Here is a 23,877-nt window from a genome sequence, read left to right on the forward strand (position 1 = left end):
GCGGATGGAGCGCTCGTTGTTCCGGAAGCCGGTACCGGGGTCCTGGTGTTGGGAAATGGCGGCCGGAGATTGCGATGTGACGATGGCCCCGGAGCCGAGCGGAGCGGGAGAGGCCGATCTGGAGAGGTAACCGAGAGGGGACGGTTACCGCAGGGCCCGCGGGGCGGGTGAAACAGTGGGCAAGGGCTGAGGGGGGGGCCTCGCCTGGAAGCGGTGCCGGGCTCGGGCCTCAACCTCGGCCTCACGGGGATTGAAGTCCCTGAGGGGAGTGGGAGTCACAGGGGGTGGGCTATAGGCCCCGGGGGAAGGGGGACAGGACGGTTACCCCTCTGCCCGAGGCACACAGGACCCTGGAGAAGGACAACTCCAGGCTCCAGCCACAAGCCCCATCGCGTTATCAGTGTTAGGCATTTGTCAATTTTATATAAACGGCTGAAAATAATCGATCATTTCCCAGTCTGTCCTCTCCTCATGTTGGTGTCTTCATTTATAATCAATACATTCGTATTTCTTTAGGACAGTTAGCATTTCTAAATTATAGTAACTGGGCTTTGGGATTTTTTTGTGACCAGAAAGAATCTCTTCTCCATATCCACGTGGGGTTTTGTGCCAGTAAGGAAATGACAATACCCCCCGCCCCCAAAAATACTAGAACCTTCCACTTAGAACTCATATGAAGATGTCGTTTGCATTTTTCCTGATCTCAATTTGCTCACACTCCATCTTATTTAATTCTCAAATGGTCTGATTTATCAAACAATGATTGGCTCAGCTAAGCATAAGTAATGTTGGTCAGAAGGTCCAGGCTCGGCAGGAGCCAGAGGTTCCTCAGTTTAGGGATAAGTTTGTTCATTTTTGTTCCATGAGACATCCTTCTCCACCGTACCCCTTAAATGTAAGACTTTATCAGAAAATAGATAATCAATGAGTAATGTATTAATTCATCAGTTTAGTATTTGTTTGAAGTCAAGTGTGAATGCAGTACCAGGAATTTTTGCACAGGAGTACTGTTGGAAAAGTACTCCTTTGGCTGTAGAAGATCATGGATGACTTAATTGATTTGTTTCAGATGATTAAGTGGGTATGATTGATTTGGGGTCATAGAGATATATAGCGCAGAAACAGACACTTTGTCCGACTCATCAATGCTGACCAGAGATTCTAAATACATATGGGCATTTGGCCCATATCCCTCTACACCTTGCTATTCATGTACCCATCCTGATGTCTTTTAAATGTTGTAATTGTACCAGCCTCCACCACTTCCTCTGCAGCTCATTCCATATACACACAACCCTCTGTGAAAAAGCTGCTCGTAGATGCCTTTTATGTCTTTTAACCTATGCCCTCTAGTTTTGGACTCCCCACCCCAGGAAAATACCTTGTCTATTTACCTTATCTATGCCCCTCATATTTCATAAACCTCTATAAGGTTACCCCCTCAGCCTCAAACTCTCCAGGAAAATAGCTCCAGTTCATTCAGCCTCTCCCCATAGCTCAAACCCTACAAACGTGGCAACATCCTTGTCAGTCTTTTCTGAACACTCAATTTTCACAACATCCTTCCTATAGCAGGGAGACCAGAATTGCACACTGTATTCCAATAGTGGCCTAACCAATGTCCTGTAGAGCTGCAACATGATCTCCGCACTACTGTACACCATGCACTGACCAATATAGGCAAGCATACCAAACACTTTGTTCACTATTCTATCAACCTGTGACTCCACTTTCAAGGAACAAGACTCCAAGGTCTCTGTTCAGCAACACTTGATGGGGAAGTCTTCCACCTCTAGTGAGGACAGGTTTGGGGGTCTGAATGGCCTATCCATGTACCAACGATTCTTTGAACTGTTTATTGATGAGCAGCTGTTTCTTTTACCCGATGTTCCAAAAACAAATCACTTGCCCTGAATGTAAGTGGGTATTAATTAGGCCTTGAATCACAATATGATGTTGAAAGATGGAGCACATCTGCTTTATTCCTGCCTTTCTGCAATCTCATTTCTGAAATGTTTGCAAACTCTCAAGTAATACCAGGTTGTGAAAAAGAGTATTTGGGTGTCCACGACAAGAATGTTCTTTGAGAGCTAGCCTGAGAGATTGTGGACTGAATGGTTGCCACTGTATTGGAAAATTAAGCAATGATTCCTTTGTTATTTTACACATGCTTGTACTAAATCCAATATACAATTAACATTTTGTATTCTGCATTCGTTATATAAAACCTGCTCGGAAAATTTGAGTTAGCTTTGATTCTTCCCAGGCATACATCCATGGAAGGCCATCGCCTTGAAATCATTTGAGTTGCATTCATCAGTCTGCAGAACAAAGATCCTGAAAATAGGTCGTTAGGCCCATCACATTTGTGTTGGCCCTCTGAAAGCTTTTCTCCCCTTCTACTCTTTCCTAGAACCTTTATTTAAGTATTTTCCTTCAATATTTCTAATCCTTCTTTAAAGGTGGCTATAGAGTCTTTACAGTCCTGTTTTCTGTTGAGTATCTTCTGCTATTCAAACAATAAAAACAAAATTTATCCTTCGGTGTTCTTTTGATTAGCTTAAATTTACAGCTGTTAGTTTCCAATCCACAAACCAAGGAAATTGACAATCCAAATTTGCTTCCTGTCATAGAACACAGAAACAGAGGTTATGGTCCAACCAGTCCATGTTGACCATGATCCCAAATAAAACTAGCCCCACCTGCCTGCTCCTGACCCATATCCCTCCAAACCTTTCCTGTTCATGTATTTATCCAAATGTTTTTTAAACATTGTGTACGAAGGTGTCAGATGGCATTTAGGTCAGTTCAGGTAGAGCAGAGCATGTAAGTGACTCAAAGATAGAAGACAGAGGGTGGTGGTGGAGGGTTGTTTTTCAGACTGGAGGCCGGTGACCAGTGGAGTGCCACACGGATCGGTGCTGGGCCCTCTACTTTTTGTCATTTACATAAATGATTTGGATGCAAGCATAAGAGGTACAGTTAGTAAGTTTGCAGATGACACCAAAATTGGAGGTGTAGTGGACAGCGAAGAGGGTTACCTCCAATTTCAACAGGATCTTGACCAGATGGGCCAATGGGCTGAGAAGTAGCAGATGGAGTTTAATTCAGATAAATGCGAGGTGCTGCGTTTTGGGAAAACAAATCTTAGCAGGACTTATACACTTAATGGTAAGGTCTAGGGAGTGTTGCTGAACAAAAAGACCTTGGAGTGCAGGTTCATAGCTCCTTGAAAGTGGAGTCACAAGTAGATAGGATAGTGAAGAAGGCGTTTGGTATGCTTTCCTTTCTTGGTCAGTGTATTGAGTACAGGAGTTGGGAGGTCATGTTGCGGCTGTACAGGACATTGGTTAGGCTACTGTTGGAATATTGCATGCAATTCTGGTCTCCTTCCTATTGGAAAATTGTTGTGAAACTTGAAAGAGTTCAGAAAAGATTTACAAGGATATTGCCAGGATTGGAGGATCTGAGCTACAGGGAGAGGCTGAACAGGCTAGGGCTGTTTTCCCTGGAGCGTCGGAGGCCGAGGGGAGACCTTATAGAGGTTTCCAAAATTACGAGGGGCATGAATAGGACAAATAGACAGAGTCTTTTCACTGGGTCGGGGAGTCCAGAACTAGAGGGCATAGGTTTAGGGTGAGGGGGGAAAGATATACAAGAGACCTAAGGGGCAACTTTTTCACGCAGAGGGTGGTATGTGTGTTGAATCAGCTGCCAGAGGATGTGTTGGAGGCTGGTACAATTGCAACATTTAAGAGGCATTTGGATGGCTACATGAATAAGAAGGGTTTGGAGGGATATGGGCCAGGTACTGACAGGTGGGACTATATTGGGTTAGGATATCTGGTTGGCACGGATGGGTTGGACTGAAGAGTCTGTTTCCATGCTATACGTCTCTATGACTCTATCTATGATTGGCCTTAAGCCTGTTCAAGTCCTAACCTGCACACTTGGTAAATAATTCTTTCTGAGAGCCCAACTTGCACATACCTGGGAAACTTTTTGTGTGGCTGAATTGGAACTCAAAATGGATGTCTTGTGGAGGAGTGTTTGAGCGGAGAGAAATAAATCTCATCAGTCCTCCAAAAGCCAGACAGTGAGATGTCATTACTCAGCAGTTCACAGCTAAACATTAAACTTGTTACATCAAGGAATTTTGACTGAATTCCAGAAGATTCTGATTTAAAAGGTCCATTGAACTCTTTGTTGCCATTTTAATTTATATAACACTCATTCTTCCAAACAACTGTGTGTAAACTGCTTAATTATGGAATGGTTACTGATGACAGATTTTGTATTCATCATCAAAAGTCTGGGATGAAACATTTTCTTTAGAAAGTGCGCACCAACTCTGACAAAGGGTTGCAGGTGTAGATCATGCTCAAGATTCCTAAACTAATTCCTTGGTTGGCGTAAAGCTGGGTCATCATTGCAGGAAAAACTCTGGTTTGATCATCTGGCACTGGTGTTATTTAGAATTGAATGTTGGACTGCTAGGATTTGCTGCAGCTTCTCATGTTGCAGGTCATGTCAGTCAGATCTGTTACTTGGCTGAGTTTGAATTTATTTGTGAGCTGTAAGCTCAAACAAAATGGCAGTTGTTCCTGTTCTTTTTTATATAACCTCCCCACAGAGGTAATTTTTCTACATCTATGGAATATTCCACTAATAGTGTTGGAACACTTTGCCTGTTGGGTGATGCAATTTGCCACTTTTGGCACATGTGTGGACCCTTTTGGTTTTGAAAGGAGGCAGCACCTTTTCCAGTGATTACAATGTGACATAAACCCTGAAAACAAAATCGAGTGGTGGTATTTGTAAGGAAAAATGATGCTGAGTAGTGATCAAGTGTGATAACAATTATTTTAAATCAAATTAGGACACATTCTTGGTGGGTGGATCTTGAATCCAGACCTGAAGTAGGGACAGTACCACAAGACCCTGGTGAGCAAGTCACTGGCTTCAAACGAGCTGAACCTTTTAAGTTTAGACCTTCCAAATTAATCTGATTAATGAAATTACTTTCATAATTTATTAGTTTCTACCTTATTGTTTTTCATGGGATGTAGACATCACTGGCAAGGCCTGCATTTGTTACCCGTCACTAATTACCTAAATGACTTGCTAGGCTATTTCAGTGGACGGATAAGAGTCAGCCACACTGCTGTGGATACAAAGGCCATGGTTGTTGCCAGATTGGGGACTTGGTGCAGTTTCCTTCTTTGGCCATTAATAAATCCACATTTTCTTTAAACAGCAATTGATGATTGTTTCAAGGCACCATTCTGAGACTAACGTTATAGCCTGGATTAATTCACTTTAAATTCCATCAGCTGCCAAGGTGGGATTTGGGCCTGTAGATTACTCATCCAATTACATTATTGCTACAAAACTGCTTTCCCAGAAAATTAGCAAATCTCATAAGGAAAGATTATATCAGTATAGAGAAGTGATAAAATTAATTGTTGCATTGCAATAAATTTTATTGAAACTAATACATTCAAGACTCTCTGTAGAATTGTGGTTCGTATTGTATTGGCTTATTGGCGAGTTGATCTTCTGTATTTACAGAGGAACCTCAATTATCCAGCATTCAATTATCCGAATTTCGGATTATCCAGCAAGATTGCAAGGTCCCGATACTTGGCTAAACTATGTTATCCGGCACTCGATTAACCGAATGTAATACTTCCCGCTCATGTCCTTCAGATACTCGAGTTTCCTCTGTATTCAGCATGCCCAGGAACAGAACACCTTTGTGGGGCTTGTCAGGATGATGAGAGGAAAATATGGCAGTCAGTTTCTAGAGATCTGGCTCAAATTTCTCAGGTTTATGACAATGTTGAGCTTGTGCCCCGAATCAGTCTTAGAATCTTCGATTTCAATAGTTTGCAGACTATTTGCATAAGACTTGTATTGTAATGTGGATGTTGTACTGACTGATTTGCTGAGAAAGCAGTTAATAGGCAACCAGTTCTTATAAGAGGGACCATATCAGGAGAGAGCTATTATAACTGTCTGTAAGGAGTGAATAGTTGTGCTGCCTTTCACTTGAACATATGAACATGGAGCAGGAGTAGAAGTTCCTCAGGACTGCTCTGTCATTCACTAAGATATCAGCTGCCCTGATTGTCACCTCAAATCTGTATTCCTTCCACAATTTTAGGAAGAGCGTTCCAAAGACTCATAACTTTTAAGAAAAATGTTTCACTTTATCTCTGTTCTAAATGGATAACCCTTTTCTTCTAAACAGTGACACCTTAGGTCTAGATTCTCCCATTGGAGGAAACACCTTCTCCACAGCTGCCCTGTCAAGACTCCTCGTGATTTTGCATTTTAATCAAGTCACTTCTTACTCTTTTGAACTCCAGATGCAAGCCTTGCCTGTCCAACCTCATAAGGCAAACTGCCCATTTCAGATATGAGTCTAGTAATGCTTCTGAACTGCATCAGAAAACAAATTTAGCGCTTCCCTTAAGTAAGATCACCATTGCGGTACACACTACTCCGATATGATCACATTAGTCCCCTGTATAACTGAAGCATAACCTTCCTACTTTTGGAATTCAAAAGAACCACAGATGCTGGAGATCTAAAACAAACAAAAGCAGAAGTTTCTGGAGAAACTCAGTAGGTCTGGCAACATCTATAGAGAGAAAACAATTTAATGTTTCGAGTCCTTTGACCTTCAGAACTAGAAGCAGCTAGGAAAATGTGAGGCAGGAGTGTGGTTTGGGAAGATGAGTAAAGAGAGAGGAGAGAGAAGAAAAATAGGCAGACAGAAGACTTGTTAATAATAGGCCAGGGAAGATGCTGGATAGGTGATCTGGGGAATATGAGGAGTTGAAAATGGGATGGCAGTGCTGAAAACAACCTATTTCATAAGAGGACCTGGGGCAGTGGGGGCAGGTAGTAGATGAGGAAGGGGCTGATCACACTTTAAGATTATTAAACTTGATATTGAATCAATGGATGTTGTTTTCAGTACAGCCAACCTATTTTCAACTACTAATCATCCCATTATCACCAGCCATCATTAGTTTCTTTACTTGACTGGGCTACTTCCTGCTTGCCTTTACTCTCTCTCACTCTTTCTTTCCCTCTTTTTCCTCTCTCGTTGTCGTTCTCTCCCCTCTGTCTGTCCATTCATCTTTCCATCCTCTGGGCTTTCTCTTGCTAACCTACTCACTCCTCACCTCCTCTACCCTCCAGTTGAAACGCTATCTTTTCCTAACTGCACCTAGTTCAGAAGAAGGATCACAGGACTCAAGATGTTTTCTTTCCAGGAGAGCTGCCAGATCTACTGAGTTTCTCCAACAATTTCTGCTAATGCTTGCTCTCTGCTTTTGTATTCAGTTCCCCTTGTGATAAATTCAATGATCTTATTAGCTTTGCTAAGTACTTGTTGTGCCTGCGTGCTAACCTGATGTGAGTCATGCACTAGGAAAGCAAAGGCTGAGCAATGATCTAATGGAAATGTTTCCAATTGTGAAGTAGTTTGTTTAGTTTGGTACAGAGAAGATGTTTTCGCTCCTGAGGGGGTCAAAAACTGACGGTCGTGAAAGGAGACTATCATAATCAATCTAATAGAGTATTCAATGAAACATCTTTGCCCAAGAGGATGGTTAATTGTTACCAAATTGATTGGTTGGGAAGAGTAGCATTGAAGCATTTAAAAGGAGGCCTGGGAAGTACGATGGGGTGACAGGTATGAAGGACTGTGCTGTTTTGGTTGGATGAAGTGGAGGCTTGGAGGAACGCAAGTCTGTGCATAGACCATTTAAGCCCAGTGGCCAGTTTCTGTCCGAAGTACTCTGTTATATGTAGCACGAAGAGGAGCTCTGGCTGTAATCACACTGTATTGTCCAACAGGAGCTGAAACTGAAGCTTTGCTTTCAAACATTAATAAATTTCTGATGTTGGAGATCTGCAATCCTGAATGAATTCTTACTACGTTGTTATAGTAAGGTTATTATTCATTCCACTTACTTACAGTTAAGTTTTGCTTGCTGTTTTCTAACTAAAATGCACAGTTGATAACAACTGGTTTCTGTGGCTTTTTTACTGCCAGAAACTGATGACAAAAATTAAATTTTCCTGGTATACAGTTTCAATAATCTGTGCACTGTTGATTGTAGCAGACAACTTCTATTGTGCATTGTATGACCAGGAAATAGCCACTCAGATATCCCATTTTTTAAAACAAACATCAAGATTTAATCATTGAAAGCCGCAACGTTGCCGTGCTGTGTTCACCTTACAAATAATTATTGCCACTGCTTTACAAAGAATAGGGTTTTATGGGAAAACCTCAATTTAATTAAGGCCTGATTAAACAGGGTGTGGATAAAGTTTGTTACCAACCAGCAGATATCCCAGAAAAGCCAGAGCAGGCTGAAGTTACCTTAAACACATTAGTGAAATTCTCGGTAAAGTTATGAGGAGCTGAAGTTTCTGTAAAGCTCAGTCTATGGTGGAATTGCAAAACTAGGTATGTGAATCACCATACTTTAGGAAGGTTCTGAGGGCCTTTGAGAGGGTGTGGAAGAAATTTACCAGAATGGTACCAGGGTGGAAAATTTTAGCTACAAGGATAATGTAGGATAAGTTGTTCTTGAAGCAAAGAATGAGAAGATTTTTGATAGAAGTGTGCAGTGAAATGATAGATTTGGATATGGTAAACAAGGAAAATCTGTTCCCGTTAGCACCTGATACAAGGAGGAGGGGACAGAGTTTTATGTTCTTGGTAAAGTGCAGGGGAAAATGAAGATGGACTATTTTCACTGTGAGTGTTAATGACCTGGAACTTGCTGACTGCGAAAGCCATAGAAACAGGAACAATTAATGATTTGCAAAGGAATTGGATGGGCATTTGAAGGCTACAGGAATTGAGTGGGTGATTGGGGCTGGCTGGATTGTTCCACTCAGAGCTGGTATGTAATCGATGGGCCAAAAAGCTTCCTGTGCCATACTAACCCTGAGACTGTGACCATGTCCCCAAATTAGGAGTACACAATGTGCACAATAAATTTACTATACAGTAGATTGTATGTGCCATTTATTACAATGCCAGTTTCTGATAATAAGACACAGAGCTGCAAATGCTGAAAATCTGAAAAGAAAAGAGAAATTGTTGGAATAACTCCGATCTGGCAGCATCTGTGGAGAGACAGTTTAACATTTTGAGTCCATGATCCTCCTTCAGAACTGACTCAACATTAACTCTGCTTTCTCTCCACAAATGCTGCTATTCCTCTGATGGAATGAAATGTCTCTCAGATAAAAAGAATGAACGTGCAACATACAGTATCTTTCACAGCTTTGGGATGTTCCAAAGCAAAGGAAGATATCTGTCAATGTCATTGCAGTTGTAATGTAATCTAGCTGCCCAATTGCACATGGCACGCTCCCATACACAGCAATAAGCTAAGTGACATGATAACCGGATTTGGTAGCAGCTGATTGAGGGCTAAATCATAGCAGCTCCCTTGCTCTTCTTTGAAAAATGCCATGAGATCATTTACATGCTTTCTGAGTACTGCGCTGAAATGTCAGTCGAGATTACATGCTCATGTCCTTGTGTACGGTTTGCACTTCTTTCCAAGCACTGAGGCTATCCTTACACTCCAGATTTTCTCCACCTAAAGCATATGAACATCTGTGGCCCGACACAGCATGGAAGTTCACCTGTAGTTAGTACTAAATTGGCAATCTCAATCAGTTGTTGCTTAGAGGAAAAATGAAAACATTGTAATGTTCTAAATTTGTATGGACTTTTAATGTAAAGTTTATCTCTCATGGCATTTCACAAGTTAGAAATAAAAACTGAGAAACAATGGGTTAGTTAGCTTAGCTGACTGGATGGCTGGTAAGGCCAATAGCATGGAATCAATTCCTGTACTGTCTGATTTTACCACAAAGATCCTACTTTCTCAATCTTGTCCCATGCCTGAGGCGTGGTGAGCCTCAGGTTAAAACACCACTAGTCAGCTCTCTCTAATGAGAGAGCAGCCCTGTGGTTGTCTGGTATTATGGCAACTTTATTTACTTTTATGTTCATGAGCAATGTAATGGAAAACAACAAAGAGAAAACAGTGCTGAGATAGCCTGTATTATAGAGGCATGTGTCATCACTTTCTGATTTTAATTTCCAGGAGACCAAAAGGACAATTCACAATTCTGGAACTTAGAGATATGCCCATCTAGTTTTTTAAATATGCTTAATTACATTGTCATAATCCCCTGTTGTCTCATGAATCCGTCTCACCAATGCACTGAATTGAGCATGGTAACCATAAAGTTTGAGGAACACCTGAGTCAAAGGCAGTGGATAAAAGTCTTGAATATCTATGGTTTAATATCCTGGGAGGTTAGCGTGTTTATCTTAGTGCTCCTGACTGCAACTGATCAATGAGTTAGTAGTTGATGGGATGCTCATAAAGTAAGCACACCTATGAATCTTCATCAATCCGAAGACAGGTCTAATCTGGACCCATGGTGTTGCTATCCAAGAACAATTTTTTTCCCTGCTGCTAACTGAGTAGTAAAATATTTTGTTTCAATTTGTAAAACAAAAGATATAGCTACTGGTGAATTCATTGAGTCCCACAACTTTTTATTGCCACAGAGTTATAATCAAGTCTGACACACTGAAAGGTACTCTTGCTGATTGAAGTCATCCTGCCTGAAACTTGGCTTCTGGATTTTAGCAGTAAAAGCGTAGTTAATTCTTTGAATCTCTTCCATCCATTTTTTTTTAAACTATTATAGCCTGCATCATTGGAAAACAAATAGGTTTAAAATCAGTTCTTGCTGGGCTTACCCTTTGTAAGGATTAACTAAAATTGTAGATCTGTATTATATGATTTTGACTTAAGATCAGTGTTGTAAGAATAGATTTTGAGGGTACAGAATGAGTAATTTTTCTCATAAGCTGTTTACCTGTCTTAGTTTTCACAGCTACCAGTCCTTTTTATGTTGGCTTCAGCAGTGCTGTGCTCTAATATTACTGTTTCTATGTTTAGATGGACACTTCAGTATTCATACACTTGTCAAGGACATTCATGTACTGTGATATTTGTTTTAAATAGTGATCAGAACACAGTGCATTCCTTATAAACTGGTAACCAAGGCTTACTTTCAAAAACCTTATTCAGGGGCATTTCTTTTTGCATCCCTCACTTTTATTCAGACATATTTTGTCATTGGCAAATGTCCTATAAATTGTATTTGATTCATGTCGTTTCAAGTACTTTTCTCTTGATAAGAGAATCTTCTGGAAATATGAGTCACGATTTAAAACAAAGATATGTTGGTGTTGTGCATGCCTTGCTGATCGTTCTTCTCTTGAAATATAAGCTGAACTTGCATCTTCCATTCCTGAGACACAGCAGTCCCAGATTTTTGTTCTGTTTTCAGAAATTCAATCTTCATTTTACCTTTCAGTCAATGGTTTACTCCTGTGAAACATTTTTTTTAAATGGATAACAGCAAAGTAGCTGTGGGTAGTCGGGAATATCTCCTCTGAGGTAAACAGCCTTTTCCTTCATTTACCTGTGTAGAGTTAAAAAGGTTCCATATTCACTCAAACCTTTTGTAAGTTGTGTATAGCTGCAATCTTCAAACATGGAGTCCTAACCTATGTAAAGAAAACAAGCACTGAATTTTGAGCATCAGTCTAATTCTAGGATAGATTTTGAAACCTTAAAAATGGGAAATTTTAATTAAAAACAATTTTATTCAGAAAGTAACACTAGATTTGATATTTGAACTTGGAAACAATTGCTGCAGAGTAATATTTCTGTTTCACCCTATATCAGATGAGGTTTCAGAACTCATATCTGCAAATTCATAACACCATCCATTTAAAGTAATTGCATCATGTGTGAAGAGCAAACTATTAGTTTTTTTTTAAGTTTGGTATTAGTGAGTTGCTCATTGAAACCATTCCATTAATATTAATCACATCCTCCAATTGTTTTGTTTTGTCAAATAAATGCTTGCTGTAGTATTTCCCTTTTCCACCCTTACTTAGGTCATCAATAATTCTTAATTTGGGTGGCACTTGCTTCAGATTGCTGTCCTCTTCCAGAAATTCCTGCCTTCATTTGTAGTGCTGTTATTAGAATACTATTGCCATCTATGTTAATTCAAAGTCACCTTTCCTTCAGAAATCAAATTATCCAGTAATTGAAAATTAAGCAAGTTTAATGAAACAGCACAGGAGGCAATTTTTGCTTAATTTCAATTCAAATTAACAGCTAATTTGAATTGAGCAACTCCAAATTACGGATAAACAAGTAAATTAATTATTGCTAAAATGAGGCAGAAGTCTTAAGCTTTTCATCCTGTACTGATCAGGACTGAAATGCAAAATAAACTATCTTTAGAAAGAAGGCAATCTTTGCATGATTTTTTTTACTGCAATATTAGGATCTTATTTGTAGTGTTGAAATTGACAGATTTTAAACCGCACCATTTTAAAGAAATAAAGTTTTGGTGCCTCTTGTTTCTGTACTCTCCATTAAAACCCTTACCTTTGTTATTTTGTCCCTTGCCAATTTAGCTACTATACCACATTTCTGTATCTCTTTTTATCAAAACTAATTCTGTGAAGCTGACCGTTTTTTTTTAACCAACCTTCATTCTTCCTTCTCTTGGCTACTATCATCCACTTTGGTGGTAGAAAATAACTTTATGCTCTTTTACTGACAATCTTGTTAAGCTATTTTTTTCAAATGAATATACTTTTTGGGGCCTACCTACACTGGTTATAGAATCAGAGTCGTAGTGATGTGCAGGACAGAAACAGACCCTTCGGTCCAACTTGTCCATACTGATATCCCAATCCAATCTAATCCCACCTGCCAGCACCCGGCCCATATCCCTCCAAATCCTTGCTATTTATATACCCATCCAAATACCTCTTAAATGTTGTAATTGTACTAGCCTCCATCACTTCTTCTGGCAGCTCATTCTATACATGTACCACCCTCTGTGTGAAAACGTTGCCCCTTAGGTCTCTTTTATATCTTTGCCCTCTCATACTAAACCTATACCCTCTAGTTCTTGACTCCCCTGACCCCAGGAAAGAGACTTTGTCTATTTTGTCACTCTCTTGCTCCTCAGATGCTGCCTGACCTGTACCTTTCCCAGCGACATGTTTTATCTGACTGTCCAGCATTTGCAGTCCTCACTGTGTCCTAACATGTTTGCCCGTTCAAGCTATTATACTTTTTATTGAACTTGCAGTTTATGTCAAGGAATCTGGAGTTTGATGTACAATTCCAACCAGTTCAGAAAGCAATGAGAGAGGTACAGAAATAATGAAGGAATGGAATCATAATTTGTTGAAATTAAAAAATTACTTCTATTTTGTGCATCAAGTTGTCGATACCTTCAAAACATATTTATTTCTTCTCTTAATTTGCCTCTTCCTTAATTCTGCCCAAGGCATGCCATATTCTGTAGTCGGTCAATAATCTGTTAGTCTTGAATATGATCTATACTTCCTAGCTATTTGATCCTGAGGGGACTTGACCAGGTGGCTGGTGAAAGATTGTTTCCTCTTGAGGAAAGAGATGCTAGGGTTATAGTTTAGAAATAAGGGATCACCCATTTAAATCAAAGATGAAGAATTGACAGTTTTCTGAATTGTTTTCTCCAAAAAGCAGTGTTTGCTGAATCTTTTAAATATTTTTAATGCAGAAGTAGATATATTCTTGATTACCAAGCGGAAATGAAGAATTATTAGAAATATGCAGAATTGTAAAATCAGATCAGCCTCAATCTTATTGAACAGCAGAGCAGGCTCTGTTACTGTTACTGTTAGTTACTGTTATTCCTCATTCGTATGTTGTTATTTTCCAGCTATGGTTTCTCTAACGTTGGGTCAGATAACTCCATTATAATTCTTGTCTTCACCAACCAGTTACCTTCCCCGATTACTTTCAAATTATGAAACAGAAATTATCTGCAGTAAATAGTATTTCATTCCTTAAGTGTTAAACTTGCTAAAAGCCAACAATATTCTCATTAGAGGGTTATTCTACTAAAATAGTTCACTTCTGAAATTTTCTTTCAGAAAAGTTTTCAGCATTTTCTTTTTTGCCAAAAATTTACCTCAGTTTAATGCACTGTTAGTTATTCAATACCAAGTTTCACGTGTTTAAAAAAAGGTTGAATTAAATTGTGAAAAATGCGTAAGCGTGAGTTTGTTAAATTTTCATGAACATTATGTGTGGTACGTCACTTGAGTATTTCTGTTAACTAGAGCATCCTATATTCTGTGTTCGCTGCTGTAATGTCAGCCTGGAGAGCTTGCCTTATTTTTCGGCTGTGCACATTGGTGAGGAGCCCGGTTCTGTTAATGGTGTCAACTTGCTGTAATAAAATTCAAATCTTTAAACAGATTAATCATTACAGCTACATAATTTCACTCTCAGCATTATTAGTAATAATTGTGTTTTGACAGAATAAACAATCATATTAAATAACAATAAGACCAAACAAATGCTAGGCAATGACCATCTCCAACTCGAGAGAATCGAACCATGCCCTTTAACATTCAATGGCGTTACCATCACTGAATCCCCCACAATGAATATCTTGGGGTTGCCATTGACGAAAATTTAAACTAAACTAGCCATATAAATGCGGTGGCTACAACAACATGTCAGAGACTAGGAATTCTGTAGCCAGTAACTCCCAAAGCCTGTCCACCATCTACAAGGCACAAGTTGGGAGCATGATGAAATAGCCAGTCAGGCAGCATCCGAGGAGCAGGAGAATCGGCGTTTCAAGCATAAGCGCTTCAGGACAGGCTGACAAAGGGTTTGTACTCGAAACATCGATTCTCCTGCTCCTTGGATGTTGCCTGACGTGCTGTGCTTTTCCAGCACCACAGTCTTCGACTCTGATCTCCAGCATCTGCAGTCTTCAGTTTCTTCTAGCACGATGGAATACATTCTGCTTGCTTTTTCCCCATGACCGTGTTTGGATAATCAAAATTGATTTACCCGCACCTTGTCCAATTTAGTCTACTGTGTTCACTGATCACAATGCGGTCCCTAATTTGAGGAAACAAGATGTAGACTGGGTGGCAGCTTTACTGTGTGCCTACAGAACTTAAAAATGACCCCAAGCTTTGGGTTGCCTGCCATTTCAGTACACCACGGCATTCCCTGACCGACATTTCCATCTCAGATGCCAGTGAGGTTCAATGCAAGTTGAAGGAACAGCTTCTCATTTTCCTCCCAGATACCTTACAGCCTTCAGGACTCAATATTGAGTTTAACAATTTCATAACATGAACACCCTCCTGTGTGTTCACGGGCATTCTCTCTCTCCCACACCCCCCCCCCCCCCCCCCCCCCCCCCACACCACCCAATACCCCAGATTCTGATCTGTATGGGTTGCTCCTAGCACAATCATCCCACTTTCAACCATTTACACTTCTCATTAGCACCTTACCTAGCATTTTCCTCTCTCTCTGGTGACTGTGTACTCTACCCATTGTGCACTCCCCTATCCCCATCCTCTTCCAAATATCCTCAGTTCTTTGACAGGCTAATACAGTAAAAACAATGGGTATGATCTGCACCAGATTGGCAGTTTTGGGTGCTGATATCTTGTTTGACAGAGTATGTGACTGTTGAGCACTTTTCCAAACACTCTTCTAGACTCTTCTTCACTCCATAGCCATCATTGCAGGTTTACAACAGCCCCCGAATTTCATCAACTGATGGGGTCATGAACCACAGACTGGGAAGCCCTATGAGAGAGGTTACTTATGTAGTCTAAGTTTAGAAAGATAGATAATTTACAAAATATCAAGCATTGTACTGCAAAACTATTTGTCAAAAGATTGAAACTCAACATTTTTTAACACTTTTGTGAACAATTGATAACAAATGGAACTAGGTTACAACTGGGGAAAGAATTGCAGATACATAAAGTTAATGCTGTCTTTTAATTCCGCAGAGAGGCTGAATTATTTAAAGAACAAGGCAATGCATTTTACGCAAAAAAGGACTACAATGAAGCATTTAATTATTACACAAAAGCAATAGGTAAGTTGTTAGTTTAAACCACCTCCTGATGCAATTCCCTTAGGGATTTGTGATCATTGTTTAAAATGAAGCTTTGAAAATTATGCAACACTTCTGTCCTGTCTTAAATGCTTGAATTCCATTAAAATGACTTACCATCGTTCCTTTCCAGAGAGTTTCTCCAAAACTGTTATCAAAATGACAGTTGGGTAGCTCAACATCTCTGAGCCAAAATTGCAAACTCACTTGACTGATACAATTAAAGTGATTTTCTTTTTGCTTCTGAAAACACAGAACGTAAAATTTGGTAGTTCCAAACCTCATTTTGGTGACTGAAAGCCACTGTATAAAACTATCCCCAAAATTGTGATGATTTCTAATCTAAAAACAGAAAGTGCTGGTGGTACTTGTGAAGTAAGGCTAAGTATGTGGAGTGAGAAGCAGAGATAACATTTCAAGCCCACCTCTTCTAGGGGCGGCACGGTGGCAAAGTGGTTAGCACTGCTGCCTCACAGCGCCAGGGACCTGGGTTCAATTCCCGCCTCAGGCGACTGTCTGTGTGGAGTTTGCACGTTCTCCCCGTGTCTGCGTGGGTTTCCTCCGGGTGCTCCGGTTTCCTCCCACAGTCCAAAGATGTGCGGGTCAGGTGAATTGGCCATGCTAAATTGCCCATAGTGTTAGGTAAGGGGTATATGTAGGGGTATGGGTGGATTGTGCTTCGGCGGGTCGGTGTGGACTTGTTGGGCCGAAGGGCCTGTTTCCACACTGTAAGTAATCTAAAAAAAGAACAGTCATTGGACTCAAAACTCAGTTTTTCTCAACACAAATGCTGCCAGATCTTCTGAGTTTCTCCAGTGATTTCCGTTTTTATTTCAGCTCTCCAGCAACTACATTATTTTGCTTTTATTTGCAATGACGACTTAGGAAGTGGTAAAGTTCATACTGCTAAGACTGTCAGGGCAAAGTACAAGGAATCAGTTGGTGCTCTAACTAGCATCATACCTGGTCAAATGGTGCTTAATGCTGTACTTTAATGTCAGCACTTCAAGTTTTGAGTCCTTTATAAGCCCCAAATCAAAAAAAACGAATCGAATAAATAGTAGCTATTTATTTATTGATTCTGACTGGACAAAAGATGAATGAGATGTATCTTACAAAAATGCCCTGTTAATTTAACGGCAAGGAAAGAAAATCAGACAGCAATTCAGCAGAAAATGTCAATGCTGTTTGTTCAGTCCATGAAAATTGAAAATGGTGACCTTGCCCAGATTGGCTTGAGTTTCCCTGGACTGTAGATTTAATCAGCTCTGTTTAGTGGAATGGGATCCAGCTTAGCTGGGAAGCCTCTCACGCTTAAATGGTCACTGTCGGGGGCTCATGCATTAAAGAATGATACAGTTATGAGGTACCAGGGAGTCGCTGACACTTGAGGATTCAAATACCAATCTTTTCAAGACAGAGAAAATTGGACTGAAGGAGAAAATACAAGTACCTTTAAAAGTTATAAGTAATCTTGGCAAGATGTTAATTTTAGTCTCTAGTTCCTTTCAGAGCCAGAGCTGTTTTAACTTAAAAGAATTGTTAGTTTTTTTTTAAACTATCACGGTCAAGGGAAAAAGGCAGAGCAGGATTTCATAGCATTGCTGTATGGTTCGTGGCTATTTTCCTAATATAAAGGGGTATGTTACTGGTAGTCTTTCCAGTCATACCTTGTGAAAGACAGCTTGTATGTTGCTTTCTGTTAGGTAACACGATAATGTTCAGAATCAAACTTTCGTACCTGAATTCCACATCTGTGTTTGAGAAAATAATATCCTTTTCCCAAACAGCGAAAGCTCAACGAAACATAAGAATGTAAAGTAAAATGACTCAATCAGAGCAACATCGAGCTGTTTCCTTGTTTCATATAACCAAGGGAATCCACCTGTGGGCTATTTCTTCCACAGTAGAATTGTCTGTTTACCTGTCAGGTTGAGAAAAAATTTTATCATAAAATTGATTCCTAGTCGGTAAACCATTCATAAATCTCCACTTGGGGATGGAACATTATAAATTAATTGTTTAAGCTTCTGCGGTAGGTAACAACCTATCATTGGCTGACCTTGACTATAGAGTTGATGTTTCTCCTTTTAAAGATTTAGGAGGTATTAAATACAGATGTGTGTTTGATTGTTAATGCAAAATAATAGTTCAGACATTTGCCATCTCTCCTACCTGTTTGATGACAACTGGAAAATGTGCATTTGTTTTCCCAGATATCTGTCCTAAAAATGCCAGTTACTATGGCAACCGAGCAGCAACTCTGATGATGATTGGTAAGTTCCGGGAGGCTCTTGAAGATTCACAGCAGGCTGTGAGGCTGGATGATGCTTTTGTGAGGGTATGTCATGGATTTATTGATTTGTAGTATTGGGTATTAGTGAATCTGTGTCTTTTGTTATCGTATCATAGATCACAGAATTCTCTTTCAAGTTTTTCCTTTCATTTTCCATTATCCTCATCATTTTGGATGTAATATTATTGTGTGTATATAAGGAAGTGCATTGTCTTAGAATGGCATGTCCGTGAAGGTAACCTCAACCTCTGAAATTTTGTTCACTTTTGTCTTTTCCTCACTATGGCTGATGAATGTACTTTCATTCACTTCACATCATTGTGAATGTTTTATTTTCTTCAAGAAATGTATTGACTCACTTTAAAACAAAAGTTATCATGTAGGTGAAAACTCTATTGTACTGATGGTAACTTGTAGCTTTGGCATAATGAAAGCAAAGTAGGTTTTCAGTATTTGGCTTAACCTAGTTTTAGTAAATATGCACACTTATTTGCTTGATTTGTGAGTTAGCTTCTAGAATGAACTGAAAATTAGTAAGGTTGTCAATGGGCCTGTTAAGCTTAGCCATGCCAATAGCCCATAGAAGATAACTCAATAATTCCCCATTTACTTTACAGGGTTGCCTCCAATGGTGCACTACTTGTTGCCAATTTTGTAAAGTAAGCAAAGTAGCGACAGTGCCACCGGAGCCCCCAAGACGCCCTGGGGCTAAATTTGCCACGTGCCTCCGATTTCTGTATGCCAGTGATGCAAATGTAAACAGCTGCCTCCAGCAGTGCATAAGTAACATCAAACATCTTGGATCTGGCTACAGGTGAGCTGGCCCCTCAGCTCATCAGTACAAGCTGTTGCTTTGGTATTTGTGGCCTTTATGTAGTTTCCCTGAAAATTTGGAAACAGCCCAGCCAGTCAGAAAGAAGTATTAAATGTGCCCTTTTTGTTAAACTATGTATCCAAATCTGTTTTAAACTTGTTTTGCAATTTCCTGTCACCTCTAACTACACAAACATGTCTGTTGTCATATCCATCCTTTAAGCGAAACATCACACTTTCAGGAGTAAGGCATAAACATAACTGATCATAACATGCTGTGGAATGAATGTGTTACTACTAATCATATAAAATAATTCTTATTTTCTCTAACTGCCATATGTAACCATAAGTAATTTACCCTAGTTTTGTATTCAAAGGAATACTGTTCCCAACTCAGGTTTAAAAGAATAAAATATTTAATTTTACTGATGGATGTTTTGTATCATTCCAAGTACATAGACATGGAAGTTCCATACCTATTATATTCCTGTTAGTACTGACTTGGACCAAAAAATTGTAGTTGCTGAGGCTGTATTTTGTTTTGGCCAGCTTATGCAGTCTTTCTCCCTGTGATTTTCTGTGGGGCACTGCAGAATACAGATATTGATAGTGATTTCCTTTTCTAATCAAAGGCTCTGCCATTATTTGAAGGGGAAATAAAGCTCATTCTTGTCCACTTGCTACAATTATAGACATTTATGGTGCTGATGTTTTTTTTTAAAATGCTGCTAATTAACGTCATTATCTTTTAATTTCAGGGTCACCTGCGAGAGGGAAAATGTCATCTTTCTTTAGGGAATGCCATGGCAGCTGGCCGGTGTTTTCAAAAAGTCCTGGAACTGGAACCCAATAGCCCCCAGGCACTTACGGAGGTATGCAGCAGGCTTGTTCCAGAGATTGCCGGTATTAGATTTACCAGTGATATTAGATTCTAATGTGTGAAAGCGTTGTATCTAACCTTCATTACAAATGTTTAGAACACTTGTGCGGCTTGCTGTGTCCAACTAATAGAATCATATTTTCATTTAACCGCACTGCGACTTGTCCAATGAACACCTTTTTTGGATGAGCAGGGTAAGAAACATGGTTACAAGAGTAGGTCAGAGGCTAGGAATCCTGTGGCTAGTAACTCAACCCTTGACTATGCAAAGGTTTGTCCATCATCTTCAAGGTGCAAGACAGGAGTGTGATGGAATATTCAGTACCTGCTCAGATGAGGGCAGCTCCAACTACACTCAAGAAGCTTGATGCTATTAAGGTCAAAACAAGTTTGCTTAATTGGCACCACTTCCAAAAACATTGACTACTCCACCACCAATGCCTAGTAGCAGCAAGTAGGTACTGTCCACAAGATATACTGCAGAAATTCACCAAGGTTCCTTAGCACCTTCCAGATCCATGATCACTGATGTCTAGAAGGGCAAGAGCAGCAGACATATCGGAACATCATCACCTGCAAGTTCCAATCCAAACCACTGACTTAGAAATATATCACTGTTCCTTAAGTGTCGCTGGGTCAGAATTCTGGAAGTCCTTCCCTCCACTTACAATACCTACATCAAATGAACTGCATTGATTCAAGAATGCAGCTCACCACTACCTTCTCAAGGGCAGTTAGAGTTGGGCAATAAATACCCATATCCCCCAGATGGGAAACAAGGGAAAAGGAAGTTCAAACTGATGTTGGGGGGTAGGAACAGATTGCTTAAAGCTGGATATGCAGTGAAACTTTTGAATGAGAAGGGACAGAAAAGGTGGCTGGATGTCATCAACATCTGAAGGGAACTGAATCCAGTGCTTTCATAAGATCATAAAGCAATGGAAAATATGAGTAAACAGGGTGGGTTGAGGATAGAGAAAGAGGTGATGTTGCAAGTTAGGAGGAGAAATCACCTGTGATGAGGACATGTATGCACAGAACCAAAGGAAAATGCCAAGATGATACTGTCTTCAGGAAAGACTGAGGAGGAAGATATATTGTTAAATCTGGTTTAATAACTCCACTCTAGGTTCCTTCCAGATGCTGATATATTTCAGTCAGATTCCTTTAAATGATCGTTCTGCAGTGAAGTGGCTTCATGTGGAGAAAGAAAGGTGACAGATGTTAAAAATAACAAGAAAAGATAGTAAAGTACAGTTATTGATGTTAATAATTTAAAAGAACAATCTCTATGTTGGAGCTGAGATACTGCATTGTGCACAGTATTGGTCACATTATCTAAGGAAAGGTGTAAATGCATTGGAAGTAATTCAGAGAAGGTTTGCTAGATTAATACCTGGAATGTTTATAATGAAATGTTGGGCACAATAGGCGAGAGTTTTGGAGAAGAGGTGACTTGATTTTAAACATAAGGCCCAGGTTAAATCCCACCTGCTCAGGAGGTGTGTCAAAACCTGTTTGAACAGGTTGATTAAGAATACCTGTAAGATCTTGATGGGTTTGGCAAAGTAAATGTGGAGAGGCTGTTTCCTTTTATGGGAGAATCCAAAACTAGAGATTACTGTTGAAAAATCATGAGTCACCCATTTAAAACATGCATCAAAATATTTTCTCTTGAGGGCTGTGAGATTTGCACATGCACCAATCATTTGCCTTTTATGATTCTGTCTGTCTTAATTCAGTATGATAGATCTTATCCAAGTAAGAACATAGTTACTTTAGGAAATTGACCTTGTTTTGGAGTCCGTTATTTAGATATCCCTGTTATTTCTGTAGCTGAAGAACGCAGAAGCGGTATTGGAGTACGAAAGAATAACTGAACTTGGCTTTGTCAAAAGAGATTTCAGAAAGGTAATCTGACCATCATACCTTTTCTCAAATGTATTAAAATTTAAGTCATTGAAAAAGTCTAGAGTTGTTTTTAAACGTTGCTTCATGTAAACATTTTAAGAAGTGCACGACTGGCGGAATTTCAAATTAGAAAATTTACAAATCTATGCAGATGAAAGTAAAATAGTCTCTCTTTACCTGGTGACTTTGCAAACTGGTATGAAAAAGTTGCATTCTGCCAACATGTTGTGATTCTTGATTTTAATTCTTTAACCCCTTTTTACAGTCCTTTCTTTCCACTCTTGATTCTCTTCAAAAGGCACTTATCTTCTGTGGCACTTAACTAAATACTAAGCAGTGTTGTTAATATACGATAAATTTGGTACAAAATTGCACTCCGTCTTCACTCAAGGTCTCCACACAATAATATTGTACAACTTTTGGTTCATTATGAATGCAAATGTTATGTTGGCTTTCAAACTGAGGAGATTCGAGTACAGGAGCGGCGATATTTTGCTGCAATTGTACAGGGCCTTGGTGAGACTACATCTAGAGTATTGAGTAGAGTTTTGGTCTCCTTATCTCAGGAAGGATGTTCTGGCAATGGAAGGAGTGCAACGCATTTTAACCGGTCTGAATGCTGGATTGGCAGATTGAACAATTAAGAAAGATTCAATCGGTTAAGACTGTGTTTACTGGAGTTTAGAAGAATGTGGAGGTCGTCTCCTAGAAACCTACAGCTCCTCAGATGCTGCCTGACCTGCTGTGCTTTTCCAGCACCACTCTAATCTTGACTCTGACCTCCAGCATCTGCAGTAATCATTTTCGCCTAGATCTACCAGATGTCCAGGCACTCCAAAACCAGGGGTCAGAATTTAAGGATATGAGCTAGGCCATTTAGGACTCAGGTGATGAGAAATTTCTTTAGCCAGAGAATGGTGAGCCTATGTACTTCTCCACCACAAAAGGTGGTCAAGGCCAAAACATTGAATGTTTTCAAGAAGTTCTTGGGGTTCAAAGGGGTCAAAAGCTATGGGAAGAAAGTGGGAACAGGATTCTGAGTCATATGGTCAGCCAGGGGCATAATGAATAGTAGAGCAGGCTGAATGGCCTACTCATCCAATTTTCTGTTTCGAAACCAGTACCCTCATTTGATTCTCCCTTTAAAAAAAACCCATCCATCCATCAGAAACACGTTTTTTAAAGTGGTGTCATTACAAGGAATTATTCTTTTTATAAAACTTGTTTGTACTAATCAATTCATTATGTTGTAGTTGGCCAATGAAGTTGATGGAAGTATTCATAATAAAATAATTGAGCAGTTCTAATTTCCCTCAAAACTGAATGGAATTAAGGAACTAATTGTCTAATGTCCTGTCATCATTTTTTATCTCTGAAATCTTCTCTAAGGTTGTATACTATATGGATCGTGCCCTCGAATTTGCTCCTGCCTGTCACCGCTTCAAAATCCTTAAAGCTGAATGCTTAGCCCTTCTTGGCCGTTACCCTGATGCACAATCAGTAGCAAGGTAGAAATATTCATTCCTTTGAGTACTGTAGCTTTATGGAATTCTCTGTAATTTTGTTATTTCTAATTGCTCTCATTGTGGTGAGGGATCTTAGTTCTGAGGAAAGATTCATTGAATACCCAGACTTATCGAGCAATGCCAATCATTTACAATCCAGTAAGAGAATCAAATTTCACCTCCCTTCCCCTTCCTCCATCCAGTGTCAAAAAAGTAACATATACTGCACCAATATGAGCTTTCTTCTCGTCAGACATTAGAGCAGTTTTATTTCATTCATCCTGTGAATGTCATGAACTAATAATTGAAGGTAATACTAACTGATGTGCAATAGTAAGAAAGCATGTTGTAAAGTGATATAGTATTTCCCTAATGACTTTGTG

At 39.6% G+C, this 23,877-nt stretch overlaps 1 protein-coding gene across 1 annotated transcript in view; it reads left to right on the top strand.

Moving 5' to 3' along the window:
* Positions 1-11: 11 nt before the first annotated feature.
* Positions 12-23,877, top strand: part of dnajc7 (DnaJ (Hsp40) homolog, subfamily C, member 7) — a 47,760-nt gene continuing 23,894 nt past the window's right edge. The window contains exons 1-6 of the mRNA XM_060848670.1: positions 12-126; positions 15,983-16,071; positions 18,306-18,430; positions 19,957-20,070; positions 21,915-21,989; positions 23,379-23,497. Of these exons, the coding sequence (XP_060704653.1) occupies positions 56-126; positions 15,983-16,071; positions 18,306-18,430; positions 19,957-20,070; positions 21,915-21,989; positions 23,379-23,497 (593 nt within the window). The 5' untranslated portion in view covers positions 12-55. The remainder of the gene's footprint in view (positions 127-15,982; positions 16,072-18,305; positions 18,431-19,956; positions 20,071-21,914; positions 21,990-23,378; positions 23,498-23,877) is intronic.

The sequence above is a fragment of the Hemiscyllium ocellatum genome, chromosome 32 (assembly GCF_020745735.1).
Source record: "Hemiscyllium ocellatum isolate sHemOce1 chromosome 32, sHemOce1.pat.X.cur, whole genome shotgun sequence".
Lineage (NCBI taxonomy): Eukaryota > Metazoa > Chordata > Chondrichthyes > Orectolobiformes > Hemiscylliidae > Hemiscyllium > Hemiscyllium ocellatum.